At 30.8% G+C, this 16,613-nt stretch overlaps 1 protein-coding gene across 1 annotated transcript in view; it reads left to right on the forward strand.

Annotated features, from left to right (window-relative positions):
* ofd1 (OFD1 centriole and centriolar satellite protein) overlaps positions 1–16,375 on the forward strand; it is an 18,987-nt gene extending 2,612 nt beyond the window's left edge. The window contains exons 2-22 of the mRNA XM_051103681.1: positions 1–82; positions 285–353; positions 461–488; positions 1,018–1,125; positions 1,464–1,600; positions 1,694–1,867; positions 1,948–2,054; positions 3,126–3,245; positions 3,954–4,027; positions 4,120–4,211; positions 4,337–4,526; positions 5,188–5,318; positions 7,278–7,389; positions 8,999–9,559; positions 10,691–10,838; positions 12,757–12,854; positions 13,536–13,589; positions 13,670–13,845; positions 15,528–15,707; positions 15,788–15,858; positions 15,938–16,375. The exon at positions 1–82 is cut by the window's left edge and continues 107 nt beyond it. Coding sequence (XP_050959638.1) covers positions 1–82; positions 285–353; positions 461–488; positions 1,018–1,125; positions 1,464–1,600; positions 1,694–1,867; positions 1,948–2,054; positions 3,126–3,245; positions 3,954–4,027; positions 4,120–4,211; positions 4,337–4,526; positions 5,188–5,318; positions 7,278–7,389; positions 8,999–9,559; positions 10,691–10,838; positions 12,757–12,854; positions 13,536–13,589; positions 13,670–13,845; positions 15,528–15,707; positions 15,788–15,858; positions 15,938–15,983 — 2,758 coding nt within the window. The 3' untranslated portion in view covers positions 15,984–16,375. The remainder of the gene's footprint in view (positions 83–284; positions 354–460; positions 489–1,017; positions 1,126–1,463; positions 1,601–1,693; positions 1,868–1,947; positions 2,055–3,125; positions 3,246–3,953; positions 4,028–4,119; positions 4,212–4,336; positions 4,527–5,187; positions 5,319–7,277; positions 7,390–8,998; positions 9,560–10,690; positions 10,839–12,756; positions 12,855–13,535; positions 13,590–13,669; positions 13,846–15,527; positions 15,708–15,787; positions 15,859–15,937) is intronic.
* Positions 16,376–16,613: the final 238 nt, after the last annotated feature.

A 16,613-nucleotide genomic window follows, 5' to 3' on the forward strand; every position in this document is an offset into this window, starting at 1 on the left:
CATCATTGATCACCTGCGGAGTGTCGGGTATGACTACACACTGTCTGTCTTTTTCCCTGAATGCGGAATGAGCAAAGACAAGGTAATTTCACATGGTTTCATACACATTATTGTAACGTTCAGCATGGTTTTTCAATTCTTTTTATCAATTTGTCACATTTTCGCAACAGCGTTTTTAAAAATATACATTATGAATAAAACTTACGGAAAACCGCAATAAAAAACAACAATATTTTGACCCATTTAAACCAAGACCAGGTCTTGTTTTTCTTGGACTTATCTAGGTGTTATCAGCTAGAGAACTTCTGCAGCTCATGAAGATCAGCCCTCACACACCGTTATACAAATCTCTGGTAATAAAACTTGTTTGTTTCTGTGTTTTTAAATGTCACTGAAATTGTTGTTGTTGTTGTTGTGCCAACATAATTTCTGTATTTCTCATTTTTTCACATTCGGGCAGGTATCACATATCCAGAAGGGACAGGCAGGTAGGTTATGATGATGCATCTACATTGAAAAAAAAATGGTTTAGGATTTACTTTGCAACTTTTTTAAAATTGTTATTTTAGTTGTACACTACCAGTCAAAAGTTTATTATTTATTAATAATTGCATTTTTAATAGTTGCATTTATTAATGCATTACTTTTTTTTATAATGTACGTGGTGCTTACTGTGGATGATTTATTATATTGAACATTATTCCATTTTTTCCACATTATTCTTTATAATCTTTTCTCAAAATATATTAGCTCACTCCATCTCTGAAGTGACTTACCTTTTCTGCTGATATTTTCAGCCACTCTTATTTTCCTGCCTGTCATGTATTCCTAATTCCTTTCTAGATCAAAACATGCTGTTTATGATCCAAACACGTATTAATGGATAAAATTCAATCTTAGCAATTTTTTTCTTGTTGAATGCCTACCAGATAATGGCAGTAAATATATTGTGGATGGTTTTTGACACTGTTGCTCTCTGTGATGAACATCAAGGTGAATGTTGTTTTATCACTACAGGTTTTCTGATGAGTCTCTTCACAGAGCTCACTGACCATCACATTCACAGAGATTGCTGCGATAATTCCACTCAAACCACCTCCATATCAGCGCATAAAGAATCACTCGGTAAGCCTAAGCATTTTAACATAAATTTACATCGAAAATAATAGAATATAAATTGTAACGGTATTTCTCAATATTACTTTTTACTGTATTTTTGATCAGTTAAATGTAGCCTTGGTGAGCAGAAGAGACTTTTCAAAACTTTTGACCACTAGTGTATGTGTTTGTGTTATGTGTACTCCTTAAGCACATTTAATTTTTTTTTTTTCTACCAAAATCCACCCCAAAATGCAAAATACTCTAGATTTTATTTCACCTGTTTATTTAAAATTCCCTTCAGTCATATTAAATATTATGAAAGAGTCTAACGAAATATAACTCCATCTTTGACTGTTTTTAAGTTGAGAAGTTGCAGCTGATTGATGAGGAGTATGAAGTGCTTCGGCACAGAGGTGATCGCTGGGCGTCAGTCGAGGCCAAACTTGCGGAGTACAGGAAGGAGATACAGGAGCAAGCGCAGGTCGAGCTCAGAGCAAAGGTCTGACAGTGTTTATTCCCACAGCCTTTCCAGTAGTTTACATTGTAGTAGCGCTGAAGATCTGAACAGAGTATTTGTACCGTCTTCACACAGCTGCAGCACTTCATGGAGGTGGAGATTACAAAGGTGAAGAGAGACGAGAAAGAAGCCTCAAGAAGGGAAATCCTGGAGCTGCGGCGAGACATGGAGAGAACGTTTGAGATGAAGTCTGAGGCTCTGATGAGCAGAGAGAAAAATGCCATTGAGAGATTACAGAAACAACAAGAGGTACAGCTTCACTACTGTCAGCAAATACATGCGAAATACAAAACAGTTGTTAAATCTTGAATTTTCTTCAATTGACCCAGATAGAGGAAAAGGAGATTTATGCTCAAAGACAAGCGCTGCTGAAAGAAATCGAATCTGTGCGGAGCCGAGAGACGGAGCTTAAACAGAGGATGGAGGCCTTTGACAAGTCAGTACAACTAGTTATTTTAACAAAACAACAACAACAATTTTTCAGTGTGGAGTAGTGAAAGTTGAAGTAGTAATATTACTAATCTAAAACTAAAAATGTAATAAAAAATAATAAATGCAACACAAATAAAAATAAAACATATGACAAAACATATAAAACTGTGAAACTATACCTAGCCTTGGCAACTAACTAAAATAAATATGTTTATGAAGTACTAACAATAATTAACTCAAACTAAAACATAAATAAAAATAAAAAAACACAATAATAATAAAATAAAAAACAAGAAAAAACAACCAATAATAAATACTAATTAAAAAACAAGCATATGACAAAAACAACAGAGTGACTAAAACTAAAACTGCACATATAAAAATAAAAAACGTAATTCAGAATACTAATAGATAAAAATAAATACAAAGAAACAAACATGAAACGCTGAATAAAGTGAAAATATAAAAATAAAAAAAATTAAATATCGATAAATACTATAATAGTATATAAAATACTAAAATAAGACTTATAGTAACTTTATTAATATTAATTAATATTACAGCAGTGTTAACTACTACATACAGAAGTTGTTAACTATAAAATGGTTTTGGTTTTTGAAATAAAGCTTATATAAAGTAAAATATAAATATTAGATGAAACTAAATGAACATTTGTTGTTCTTGGCAACTAACTGAAATAAATAAGTTTAAGATGAAGTACTAATATTACTAAATAAAAATAAATAAAAGACTAATTAAAACAAACATGACCAAAACATAATACAGTGACTAAAATTAAAATGAAAACTAAAATAAAGATTCAAAATATCAATAATCAAAAATTAAAAAAATATATAAATAAATAAATAAAATTAACGATGACAAAAACAAAATTGAGCACTTTAGACTAAAATCTAAATGAAAACTGAAATTATACAAATTAAAAAATATGCTTCTAAATATTGATAAATATTAATATATAAAATATTATAATGGTTGTTAAATTTCTACTATATTTATATGAATATCATGGAATATCTTGTATAATATCTTGAATTTTGCCCTGATGATACAGAACCTGTAAGCTGCATGAGGAGAAGGTAAAGACCATGGACGATCTTCTGAGGAGGAGAGAACTGTCTGTGAAGACCATGGAAGACACGTTTGACCAGAAACTGCAGAGCGAGTTAGCAAAGTAAGTAATTAACTCAAATAATTTCTATTTGTTTTAATGACTGTTATTCATGTCAGTCCTGCAGATGGCGCTCTTGTGACTCAATTTGTAAACCTTAATGAAAGATGAACTTTCATTATCTAGTTAAAGCACAGTTGTTCAAAAGTTTGGAATCAGTAAGACTATGTATTAATTTTTCTAAAACAAATTAATGTTTTTGTTCATCAAGGACTCATTAAATTGATCAAAAGTGACAGTAAAGATATTTATAATGTTACAAAAGATTTCTATTTCAAATAAATGCTGTTCTTTTGAACTTTCTATTCATCTGTGAATCCTGAAAAATAAAATGTATCACGATTTCCACAAAAATATTGGGCAGGACAACTGTTTTCAACATTGATAATAATCAGAAATGTTTTTTGAGCAGCAAATCAGCACATTAGAATGATTTCTGAAGGATCATGTGACACTGAAGACTGGAGTAATGATGCTGAAAATCCAGCTTTGATCTCAGAAATAAATTACATTTTAACACATATTCACATAGAAACAATTATTTTAAACTCTAACATTATTTTTTTATATTTTTAATTAAATAAAAACATTGAAAAGTCTTACTGGCACTAACTATTATGTATATTATACAATATATATTTTAAGTTTTAGTAAAGTGAAGCAGTAAACAAACTGAATCACATTTATAGATACTGTTGTAAACTGTTTTAGATATCAGCTTGAGCTGAAGGATGATTACACAAAGAGAACGGAGAAACTGACAGAAAATGAGAAAAGGATTAAAGGTTTGTGTTTAAAACAGTCAAATAGATCTGCTACAGTATGTAGTATTTTATTGATTTGTACTGTTATTGATGTTTTATTCCTTCATTTGCAGAAGAAACGGTTCGTCTGCAGAAGGAGTCTGCTATTATTGATGCAAAGGCAGAAGAGCATGAGAGAAATTTATCAGAAGTTAAACAGCTACTGGTAAAACAGACCTGCTCCCATAACAGCGTGACAGTAATGAGTTGTGCTGTTTAGGTTGTTTTTATCCCTTACAAACTCAAGGTTGATATTCAGAAATGAAATGGTGTTGTTTGTATGTGATGTAGACGGAGCTGGAGTCGTCCCGATCGCAGGCGTCTCTTCTGGCCCAACAGAACGAGCTGCTACGAGAAAGACTGGAGAACATGAGCGACTATCCAGCGCTGAAAAAAGACACACTGGAGCTGCAGACGCACATCACACTGATGAAACAGCAGCTGGAGGAGAACCGCCAGGAGAACCAGAGACTCAGACAAGGTGAAGGCTTTGGTCAATTTACAATCAAGTTTGTTTATAATTTGATGAACCAACATTATTCCAACCCTTACAATCAATTCCATTTATAAATAATGTTTCAGTAGGATTGAGATGGAAAAACGTATTCATGTTTGAAGCCAGTTTGTTTGTCCGTCTATTCTGAGGAGGAAAAAACAAACAGCAAACATTTGCAGACTAAATATGCAAAAACAACCACAGCAGACGTTCTGGGAAAGACCCTGTTCTTGAAATCATTCACTTTTTGTGAAGTTTGTGAAGTTTAAGCAGTTCAGGCCCAAATCTGATGGGGTCAAACGGGGATAACAGAGCTCCAAACAAACAGAGAAGTGGTCTGTTTGGATGTGCTCTGCTTGTTAATTTGGCCCTTTTGGCTGCAATTGTGCATTTGCTGGGAAAAAGAGGAACGCAGTGGGGTGAAAGACAGAGAATCGCTTCACAGTTTGGCCTGTTCAACAAACCTACTGTTCCTCTGTAAAACGGCAGGATGCTTTTACTGCACGTCCCTCTGTTATGCTTTGAATTTTGCATTATGAGCTTAAATTAGATGCACAAAAAACCTAATATTTAAAAAAAAAAAGTCAGATTCAGGTTTGAAGATTTACAGTAAGAACAGACGTGTAACGAGGTGTTTCTTGTTTAGAGCTCAGCGCGCCGTCTAAGGAGCAGCTGGCGCTGCAGGCCGAGCTCAGGAGACTGGAGACGGCGCGCAAACTGGACGAAGACGAGTTTGAGACGCAGAAAAACGTCTTACACACACAGCTGCAGCATGAGGTCTGTCTCAGTGGGACTTTAAAGCTTCTTCTGGAATGCTTGTCAGAGTCTTCATTCCCTTAGTTGAGAAACTAAACACAACTAAGAAAAGTTGTGATGAACAAGTGACTCCATTTCATTGTTCTTTATCTTCAAATGTAGTAATCACTAGATTTCATGGGTGGATCTCTCAAAACATCAAGACTTTCAGAAGCGAAAGAAAGGAGTAAAAAAATTTTTTAAATAATATTAATGATAATAATAATATTTACTCAAAAATGAAACATTCAGATGCATTACCATAATTAGAATTTAATTTGGGGAAAATTATTTAATTTAATTATTTTATTTACATTTTTAATATTTTCATAATAATGATATAATATTACAACAACAATAATTACTCTTATTTAAAAAATAATAGTATTAGTAATTACTTAAAAGTGAAATATTCAAATGAATCACAAAGAGAATTCTTAGCAACATTTTTGGGAAATTGTCATTCATTTTAAATAATTTTTATAATAGTAATTTAGACCTTTAGTAGTCGTAATGATGTTATTATTTGTATTAGTAGTATTATTAATAACGATTATAATGATGATGATGATCATTTTTAGTCAAAAGTGAAATGTTCAGATACATTACAATAATAAGAATTGTAATTTATATTTCATTTTTCTTGATTTTTATTATTATTATCATTATCATTGTATTAAAAATAATCATTTTTTTTATTATTAATAATAATTATAGCTATTCAACTGTGAACCATTCAGATGCATTACAATAAAAAGAATTTAGGGGGAAATGTGCTTAATTAATTTTAAAAAAGAAATTATATTATTTTTTTAATTTTTTTTTTCTGCTACTACTAATAATAATGATGACATTTACTCAAAAGTGAAACATTCAGATGCATTGCAATAATGAGAAATGTTGGGTAATTTATATTACATTTACAATAAATTTATTATTATTATTATTATTATTATTATTATTAATAGTAATGTATTATTAATAACAAAAATAATGATTATTATTATATTTTATATTTATTAATAAAATAGTAATAATAATAACAATAATATTCATAACAATAAAAATAATTTAGAGGGAAATGTGCTTAATTTTGCAAGAAAAAATTAAATGATATTAAATTTTAATACATTTTTCTAATAATAATAATAATAACATTTACTCAAAAGTGAAACATTCAGATGCATTGCAATAATTAGAAATGTTGGGTAATTTATATTACATTTACAATAAATGTATTATTATTAATATTAATAGTAATGTATCATTAATAACAACAACTATTATTATTATATTTATTAATAAAATATAATAATATTCATTACAATAAAAATAATTTAGGGGGAAATGTGCTTAATTATGCAAAAAAAAATTATATTAAATTTTTAAAAAAATATTTGTTTCTAAATAAAAATAACATTTATTCAAAAGGTGAAACCTTCAGATACATTGCAATAATGAGAATTTTTAGAGAAATGTTGGGGAATTTATATTACATTTTAATCAATTTGTTATTATTATTATTAGTATTAGTGACGTTATTATTAATAGTAGTAATGAATTATTATTAACAACAACACTAATTATTATTATATTTAATAATAATAATAATAATAATAGTTGCTCAAATGTGAAACATTCAGATGCTTTACAAAAATGAGAATTTAGGAGGAAATGTGCTTAATTAAAAAAAAAAAAAAAATTAATTTTTCTAATCGTGATAACATTTACTCAAAAGAGAAACATTCAGATGCATTGCTTTTTTGAATGTATATGTTGTTCATTTTGCACAAAAAAAAAATATATATATATATTTTAAATATTTTATTTCTTAAATGTGTCTTGGATATGCCCAAAAGCATTTTCCTCTGAAAAGTTTTTTTTTTTTTTTTTTGTCTCTGATTGCTGACTTCTTTCATTCATTGGTTTCCGTGTGTGTAGGTGCAGCAGTGTGCGCTGTTGAAGACTCAGCTGATGGAGTGTGAGGAGCGGGTCAAGTGGATGAGCACTCACGCTGAAGAGCTCAAGCTCCAGCTCCAGGAGACACAGCAAGGTGCATGCGGCCGGGCTAACAGCCTACCAATCACTGCCATAGAGTCTGGAGAGTTCCAGTAGGTCTGATTTTCTGAAACCTTTGTAGTGAATCTGTGAGCTCATGCTGAACATTGGAAATTCCTCATGAACACAGCATCAGCCGTTAGTCATGTTACATTATTTTGTAAGTTTGACGGAGGTTTCAGTGAATCAGACATTTAGCATCTTTTCATGCTCTGTAAATGCCTTTTAGATGAATTTGCAAGCGAAAATCTTGCAAATGTGTATTTATTTCAGTTATATTCAGGGTTCCCACAGCTATCAAAGACCTTGGAAATGAGGAAATTTTAGTATATTAATATTGTATAATAACACAATATTAATAAAGTAAATATTAATATATTAATAAAATACAAGTTATTGTTAAAATAGAATAGAATTCATATAAATGAATAAAATCAATTTTTTTAGTAAATATATATTTCTCTATTTGTGCTTAGTTTCTTAACATTTGTAAACAAATCATTGGACTTTTTAGTCACAAATTGTTCTGAATTATTCAATTATGGATTCTTTGGGAATCATTCTTTGTAGTAAGTTCATTTTATCATTCTAAATGATTCACTTGTAAATCATTTTTAATAAGTTTCAATTAATTCATAAGTCAAATTTTATATAAACAGAATTTTACTTTAAAAGTTATAAAACGTTTGAATGTTAAAAATATGACTTAAATTCGGCAGAAACTAAAATCATAACGTTTTGAATTATTAATTTGAATCGTTCTTTTTAGTTGGTTTGTATTGCATTGTTGAAACCACTTTGTGAATCATTCTGATTCATTCATTTATGTCATAATTCTTTTTAGTCAGTGAATTTGATTGAATTGTTCAAACCAATTGACAAATCATTCTATATGATTAATTTACTAATTACCCTTTTTAGTCAGTTCATTTAATTGAATCATTCAAACAAGTTCACAAATCACTCTGATTCATTTATGAATCATTATTTTTAGTCAATTTAATTGAATCACGAATCATTCTCAGTGATTCATTTGTAAATCTTTCTTTTTAATAAGTTTCAAATTTCAATGAATGCTTTAAACCCACTTACAAATCATTTCAAATGATTCACTTGTGAATCTTTTTTTTATATAATTGAATCATTCAAACAAGTTCACAAATCGTTCTGAATTATTAATTTGTAAATCTCTCTTTTTAGTAAGTTAATTTCAATGAATCGCATAAGCATTCACAAATCATTCTAAATGATTCATTTGTGAATCATTCTTTTACGTCAGTTTATATGAATAAATTGTTCAAATGACTTCACAAATCATTTTGAATGATTCACTTGTAAATCTTTCTTGTTTTAGTCAGTTGATTTCAATGAATCATTCAAACCAGTTTACAAATTATTCTCAGTAAGTTCACTTCAAAGAATCAAGAAAGATTTCTGAATGATTCAAAAGCCATTTTCCAGTAATCACAAACAGACAGGAAGCTGATGTTTGTGGGAACCCTGATCTTTTTCCTCAGTAGTGTTTGGTGGTTTTGGCTTTCATCTCTCTAAACTCCATCTCTCTCTTCTCTTCTGTTTGCCGTGTTGTTCCGTGATCGGAACAGCTCTGGAGAACGAGATCCTCCGCAATCCCAAGCCTTCCCTGGTAGACCGTTCTGTTCTCAGTTTGATTCCTGACAGGCTGCTTCCTCCTGACATTTACGTAGACGCCGCTCTGCTCCGAAAGACCAGAGCCACTTCTGACACTGATTTATCTGAAGCAGGGCCGGCCCTTAGGGGCCCGAGGCCCGCGGAGCGTGACTCCGAGCTGGTGAGCGGCGCTCTGGCCCGGATACGAGAGCTGGAGCAGGAAGCCGAGCGTCTGGAGGAGGCCTACAGGAGCCACCAGCACAGAGCCATTCGAGCGGCGGCCGCACACGCCGTGTCTGCTGAAGATCTCACGCCTCCCAGAATGACCTCCGGTTATAGAGCGCAGCCCAGGGTGAGTTTTGCTTCAGCAGGACGTCCTGTCGAGAAGGAACGAGAGCAGGAATTCACCAGAACTCCTTCTCCGAGAGAGAGAAACCCACTGAGACTCATCTCTCCTCCTGCCAGACGTCTGTCCTCCACACCGCTGAGCAAACGCGGAGCAGACGCTGATCACGACGCTCACGCTTTCACTCAGGGTAAATTTCTGTTTCTGGTTGTTTTAAGCATAATCAGAAAGTCTGTACAAGTCATTTCAACCTAAATTATATTACACTGACTGAAAATCAAGACGAATCTTGTTCAGGGTTCATACAAGGTGCTTGCAGTACTCGTAAGTATTTCTTGTTGTAGTCAGTTGATTTATGAATCATTTAAACCAATTTACAAATCATTCTCACTGATTCATTGTTTTTGTTTTGTTTTGTTTTGTTTTGTTTTTTTTGGTAAGTTCACTTCAAAGAATCACACAGATCACTTCACTGATCCTTCTGAATGATTCCAAAGTCATTTTAGTGAATCATTCAAGCAAATCCATAAATCATTTTAAATGATTCATTTGTGACTCATTCTTTTTAGTAAGCTAAAGTCAGTGAATTATTCAAATCTTTTTGACAGATCGTTCTAAAGGATTCATTTGTGGATTATTTTTTAGTAATTTTAAAGTTAACTCATTAGTCATTTTAATTGATTCATTTGTAAATCATTATTTGCTGTTACTTCATTACATGAATTGTTCAAACCACTTCACAAATCATTGTAAATTATTAATTTGTGAATCATTCTTTTTTGTAAGCTTAATAGAAATTGTGAATTCTGTATAACTCTGAAATCTGAAATTAAATGTTTAATTTTGCTTGAAAGTGAAAAGGTAAATAAACTATCATTCTAAATGATTCTTTGGTGAATCACTCTTTTTAGTTTGTGTTCATTCAGTAAATCATTCAGATCATTCTTTTTAGTGATTTGGAATGATTCATTCAGTGAATCAATCTTTTTATTATGTTCATTTCAATTAATTGTTCAAACCACTTCACAGATCATTTTGAATGATCTGAGTCTGAAATGATTTTTTTTCACACAAATGAATCATTCAGACTGACTTGTGAAGTGGTTAGTATAGCAAACACAACATAGTAATCCACCAGTTATTTGGGAACATAATTTCATTGGCACACAAAGTCAGAATGTAACATGCAAGTTCATTTTAATTATTATTATAATATGTTAAATATGGGCTCAAAAATTAAAGAAGTCTGGAGATGTATTGACTTTTTAAAATGGGAAAATGTCTAAGTGTTTCTGTTGATAATATGTGTGTTTTGTCCCAGAGCGTCTGAGGATGAGTCCTGACTCTGATCGAGCGGCGCTGTTGTTTCCAGAGAGGCAGATCTCACCAATCCCTGCTGAAGAAACCATCTCATCCATCAGTCCTCCCAGCAGCCCCAGGATGAAGAGCACCACACGCCACAGCCGCAGGTCACACGCCAAACACACACCATTACATTAGATTTTATTAACGGGTGACATTTATTCATTTAGGTCTTTTTTTTTTTTTAACCTTTATAAGGAACGTTTGTGTTGTGTTTTATGACAAAATTTGGTTACACTTTATTTTAAGGTGTCCTTGTTACAGTGTAATTATACATTTAAATACTGAGTAATATTAAATAACTACATGTACTTACTATAGGGTTAGGTTTGGAATTAGGGTTTAATTTAGGGTTACGTGCAGGTAATTATGCATAATTAATTGTTATTATAATAGTAAGTCCATGTAATGTGTAACAAGGGCACCTTAAAATAAAGTGTTACCCAAAACAGGGTTTCCGCGGGTCTTTAAAAAGTCTTAAATTGCTTTTCTGTGAATTAAGGCCTTGAAAAGGTCTTAAATCAGAGCAGCAAGTCTTAAATTCATATGATCATGGCATTAATTTTCGTGAGGGATTGTTTCCTCGTGTTTCATTTTAAAGTGAAGCGAAAGCATAATTTGTGTGCTATATGGCTTAGGTCGCTCAATATTCATTAAACAATACTCGGTAGATGGCGGTATGTGCCTCTTCATCTGTCAGTCAACCGAAAAAGAACTTGTCGTTTTGATTTTTTTTTTTATAGTAATAAAAATCATTTAGTTCAGTTAGAGAACAGACAATACAATTGAAACTGAACGTGGCTGCTCAATGCAGTGTGTCGAACCACAGTCGCATCCGATCAGATTTCATCTATCACGGAAAGTGTGTTGAGCTGACTGACAAGAAAAGAGAAAGACAAGACTATGGCAGAAGAAAATGTTAACAGAGCTGTTTCCCTTCTAGTCTTTACCATTTACTTCCTCTTTTTGGCCGGGTATATTAAACTTTGTGTAAGTTATTATTTTATATTAGGCATATAACATGGTATATTTTTATTCATTTTGTTAATAAAAGTTTGTTACGTTAATCCTGCAAATTAAAAAGTGAAAGTAAAATGCGCACACAGCTTTTAATTTACAAGCTACTTAATTTACAACCGAAGGAAAGTGAAGAAAAGAGGGAAAACTCAAACAAACTAAAAATGAACAACTGCTTGATGCCGAATTACCGCTAATTTGAAAGTGAAAATAAAATGTGCACAGCGCTTTTATTGAAGAGTGAAAACTGAAACGAACCAAAAACAAACAATTGTTAGACGTTGAACTGCTGATAATTTGAAAGTGAAGTAAAGCTCGAACTATACTTTTTTTTTTTTTCTTCTTTTTTTTTTTTTTTAGGTGGTCTTAAAAAGGTCTTAAAAAGTCTTACATTTACCCTCATAAAACCTGCAGAAACCCTGCAAAACGTTTGTATTTGTTCAGTTACTTCATTTAATCAGAATACTGTAAACCAATAAAATGTGCTCAACTTTTTTTACACTGCAAAGGTGGAACAGACGTTTGCATTCCCAAATCAAAACACCAGTTGTAATGCTCAAATAAAAAATGCATTAAAAGAAACCTGTGATGCAACATGAGCAGATCTAAATGCAATACTGCAGTCAAATCATTTTTCCCCCTTTCTGAAATTTGAGGGCATTTTTGTTCATTTTGGTGGCTTTTATAAAGAAATACACACACATATATATATATATATATATATAATTTTTTTTTTTTTTTTTTTTTTAAAGAAACTGTAGCTACGATTCAGATTTGATATTGATTCATATGTGGACAGTTTAAAGTGATTCACAGAAATGAATCAAATGAATCAAACTTGCTATTGAATCTTCTCTGTTTGAACACTCTCCTACTCACAAAACGAGGAAAGGCATGAAACTACACTGAAGAAATGATCTTAAAGACACCTAATGCACAAATAAAAAGAGCATTAAAATTAACTTTATATCTTATTTCTATTTTAACTCTGTTGTTTTGATTTCACAGTCCACCCAAACTGCAGGAAGTCATCTCCAGTTCATCTCAAGAGTCGTCTCCTCAGCCGGAGAAGATCACGCTTCACGACCTCACCGACCCCGTGCCGCGTGTGTCCTCGTTTCTGTTATCCGAACTTAGTTTATATAGAGAGTTCAGGAAATATCAGAGTTTTAAAAATGTGTTTTTCAAGCCTGGAAAAGTCACAACTGTTCAAAAGTTTGGGGTTGGTAAGATGTTATTCATTAAAATGATCAAAAGTCAAACTAAAGACATTTGTAATGTGACAAAAGATTTCAGTTTCAAATAAAGGCTGTTCTTTCGAACTTTCTGTTCATCCATGAATCTTAAAAAATAAAATGTATGACCGTTTCCACAAAAATATTGGGCAGCACAACTGTTTTTAACATTGATAATAATAATAAATGTTTCTTGTGCAGCAAATCAGCATATCAGAATGATTTCTGAAGGATCATGTGACACTGAAGACTGGAGTAATGATGCTGAAAATTCAGCTGTGCATCACAGAAATAAATTACATTTTAACACATATTCACATAGAAAATGGCTGTTTTAATTTATAAAAATATTTAACATTTTTTACAGTGTTTTTGATCAAATAAATGCAGCCTTAATGAGCAGAACAGACTTCTTTAAAATACATCACAAAATCTTACCAACCCAAAACTGTTGAACTCCAGTGTATATTTGTGTAGATTTGCTCTTCTTGTATATTTGATCTGCTATACATCACATTTTAACAACATAAAGTTGGTCTGGTATGTTTTCAGTGGTGTCTGTAGATCAGGAGTGTATCTTGGAGAAACTCCAGGAGTCACACACAGGTGAGACGATCATGTGATCACTTTTTTGGCGTCTCATATAATGAATGACAGAGTGTGAATGAGTGTTTGATGTGTTTCAGATGTACAAGCAGCAGCAGTATCATCAGCAGACGCAGCTGTAAAGAAAGACATGGGTGAGGAAGAGGAGAGAAGCTGGGAGGAGGAGAGGAAGAGGAGAGAGGAGAGGAGACAGAGGGAGAGAGAGGAGGCGCAGGAGAGAGAGGAGCGAGAGCTGCAGAGACTCCAACAGGAGCTGGTCAGACTCATTAACAGTTATCAGTAACACACTAGTATGCTTTTTGATAATATTTTAAATTAGATATTATTTTGGTTTGTCCTGTTTTCATTTATGTATTTTTGTTAAAAAAAAAAAAAAAAAAATAATAATAATAATATTTATATTATTTTAGAAAATTATTTTATTATTTTTAGATTTTCTGTTTTCATTTTAATTTTAGTGCATTTTTGTTAAAAAAAAAAGTTATTTTGTTGTGTTTTTTTATTATTATTACTTTTTTAAAATATCTGTGTGGTTATTTTAGTTTTAATATAGTTTCTAAATTTTACATTATAAAAAATATTTTAAATTAGATATTTTTTTCTGTTTTCATTTTAATTGTAGTTAAAATAAAAAGATTAGTTAAGATTTTTAAAAAAAAAGTAATAAAAATGACAAAAACAACAAAATTACTTTCTTTATTTTACAAACATGCACTAAAATTAAAATGAAAACAAATATAAAAGATTTTATAAAAATGTTAAATTAGATATTATTTTTATATTTTCTGTTTTCATTTGAATTTTAATTAGTGTATTTGTATTGTAAAAATTTTGTTGTTTTTTGTGTAATTTTGTTGTTTTTGTCATTTTTATTATTTTTTTTAATATCTGTGTAGTTGTCATTTTAGTTTTAATATAGTATCTAAATTTTAAATAATAAAAAAAATAAATAAATTAGACATTTTTTTTTTCATGTTTTCATCTTTTAAAATATTTTAAATATGTGTGTAGTTGTTTGTTTGTTTTTTTCCATCTTAATACAGTTTCTAAATTTTAAAATTAAAGCATTCCTTTTTTTTAAGTACTTCAACCAAAACTAAGCCAAAATGAGAAATGTTGCTTTAGCAACTAGTTGAAATATATTATTATTATTTTTTTCTCCTTAAATTAAATTTCTTACGGTTTTACTTTTAGATCAATTAGGTTGTTAATGTAGTAATTATGCTTATTTCAGCTAGATGCAAAGCATCATTTCTCTTTTTCACATAATTTTGTTAAAATATTTTATTGCAGTTAATATTTTTTTTATTTCAGCCAGTGTATGTGTGTATGTATGTGTATATTTATTTATTCTGTTTTCATTGTAATTTCAGTTGTAGCTGTAGCAATTTTGCTGTTTTTGTCTTTTATAGTAATAGTAAGTATAAAATATCTATAGTTTTTATTTTATTTTCTAAATATTTTTTAAGTTTTGCTTTTAGTGCAATCTAAACTAAACCAACATGAGAAACAAAATAAGCTGAAATAAAATATATTTTAAGCTTTATATATATATATATATATATGTATATGTATGTATGTATATGAGAGAATTTTTTTTTCTTCAGTTAATGTTTATATGATCTACTTTTAAGTAATTAAATTAAATGTGGTTTTATGAAAAAATATTTTTAAAAATTGAATGTTTATTTAAGTTAATGATAATAGCCCTGATTCAAACTCATAACACATGAGTTCAGGAGTCTGTTTGATTCATTCATTCAAAAGAGCCGCTCCATAAGAGTCATTTGTTCATGAATCACAACACGGCTCAGGCTGTTCATCTAATAAATCACTTTTAGGAAACTTAAAGCTCAAATCAAAAGTTCATTAAAATCAGTCTGACTGTCTGTGACGTCGTTTGTTACTGGCTTTGATTTCTGTTTCTTCATCTTTCAGGAGGATCAACATGAGGAACAAGCACAAGACAAGAGGGAGGACACAGAGGGTCATGTGACATTAACGAGCACAGCGATTGGAGGAGGAGCAGATGAGGAGGGTTCAAAAGAGCCAATTGATGTGGCCAATCCACTCCACAAATACATGATGATGCTCATGAAGGACAAACAGAAGGAGCAGGTACATGAATACATATGTAAATGTATCTTAAATGCATGTTCATTTTCTCAAAGTACTAATAACTGTTAATGAACTTTCAGAGTCCAAATAAAGAGGCATCAGAGAATCAAAGTCATGAAGAGATTGTTCTGTCTGAGAATAATGACTGCAGGTAATAATAATGTGTGTTTGTGTGAGTTTCAGTTTAACAAGACCAGAAACTAATTACAAACCTTTAATGTGTTGTGCAGTGTTGATCTGATGTCACATGAAGAACCGGACGACGACTTCTGGTGAAAACAACTGAAAACAGCAACTCACCTCATTCAGCTGCTGGATCTCAAAGGATTTTCATGTTATATATATAAAAAAATGTGTATATATAGATGTTTTCTTTATTAAAATAGACATTTTCATAATGTTTTTTAGTTATTTTTTTTAATTCATGTGTATGTTTTTAATTTTGTATAATTTCATACATATAGATATATATATTTTTTTTCCACTTTTTTTTTTGTAATTCACAAATGATTTGTGTGAATGAGTGTATTGACTAACTTGAATAAATGTTATTTCTTATGTTAATGTTCTGCTGTTGTATTTCAAGTTCTGTTCAATCACAACTCTACTAAAAACATTAAAAGTACACAATGACACGCTAAGGCTGTTTATTAAAATAACTTTTTGGGACCCAGGAAGTCTTTTGTTCTGATTTATTTTTTCTAATTTACCTTTATCCTCTCAAAATGTTCTTTTTTTTTTTCTCTCAGAGTCACTTATATCTTGCAGTTTTTTTTCCCACTCTTGAAATTCTTAGTTTTTAAGCATTTTTGACTAATATCTTGCAATTATTATTTTTTTTTTTTTGTTGCAATTTGACTATATTTTGCAATCTTGAAATTCTGAGTTAACGTCTTGTAATTTTGA

Source organism: Labeo rohita, unplaced genomic scaffold, assembly GCF_022985175.1.
Source record: "Labeo rohita strain BAU-BD-2019 unplaced genomic scaffold, IGBB_LRoh.1.0 scaffold_536, whole genome shotgun sequence".
NCBI classification, from domain to species: domain Eukaryota; kingdom Metazoa; phylum Chordata; class Actinopteri; order Cypriniformes; family Cyprinidae; genus Labeo; species Labeo rohita.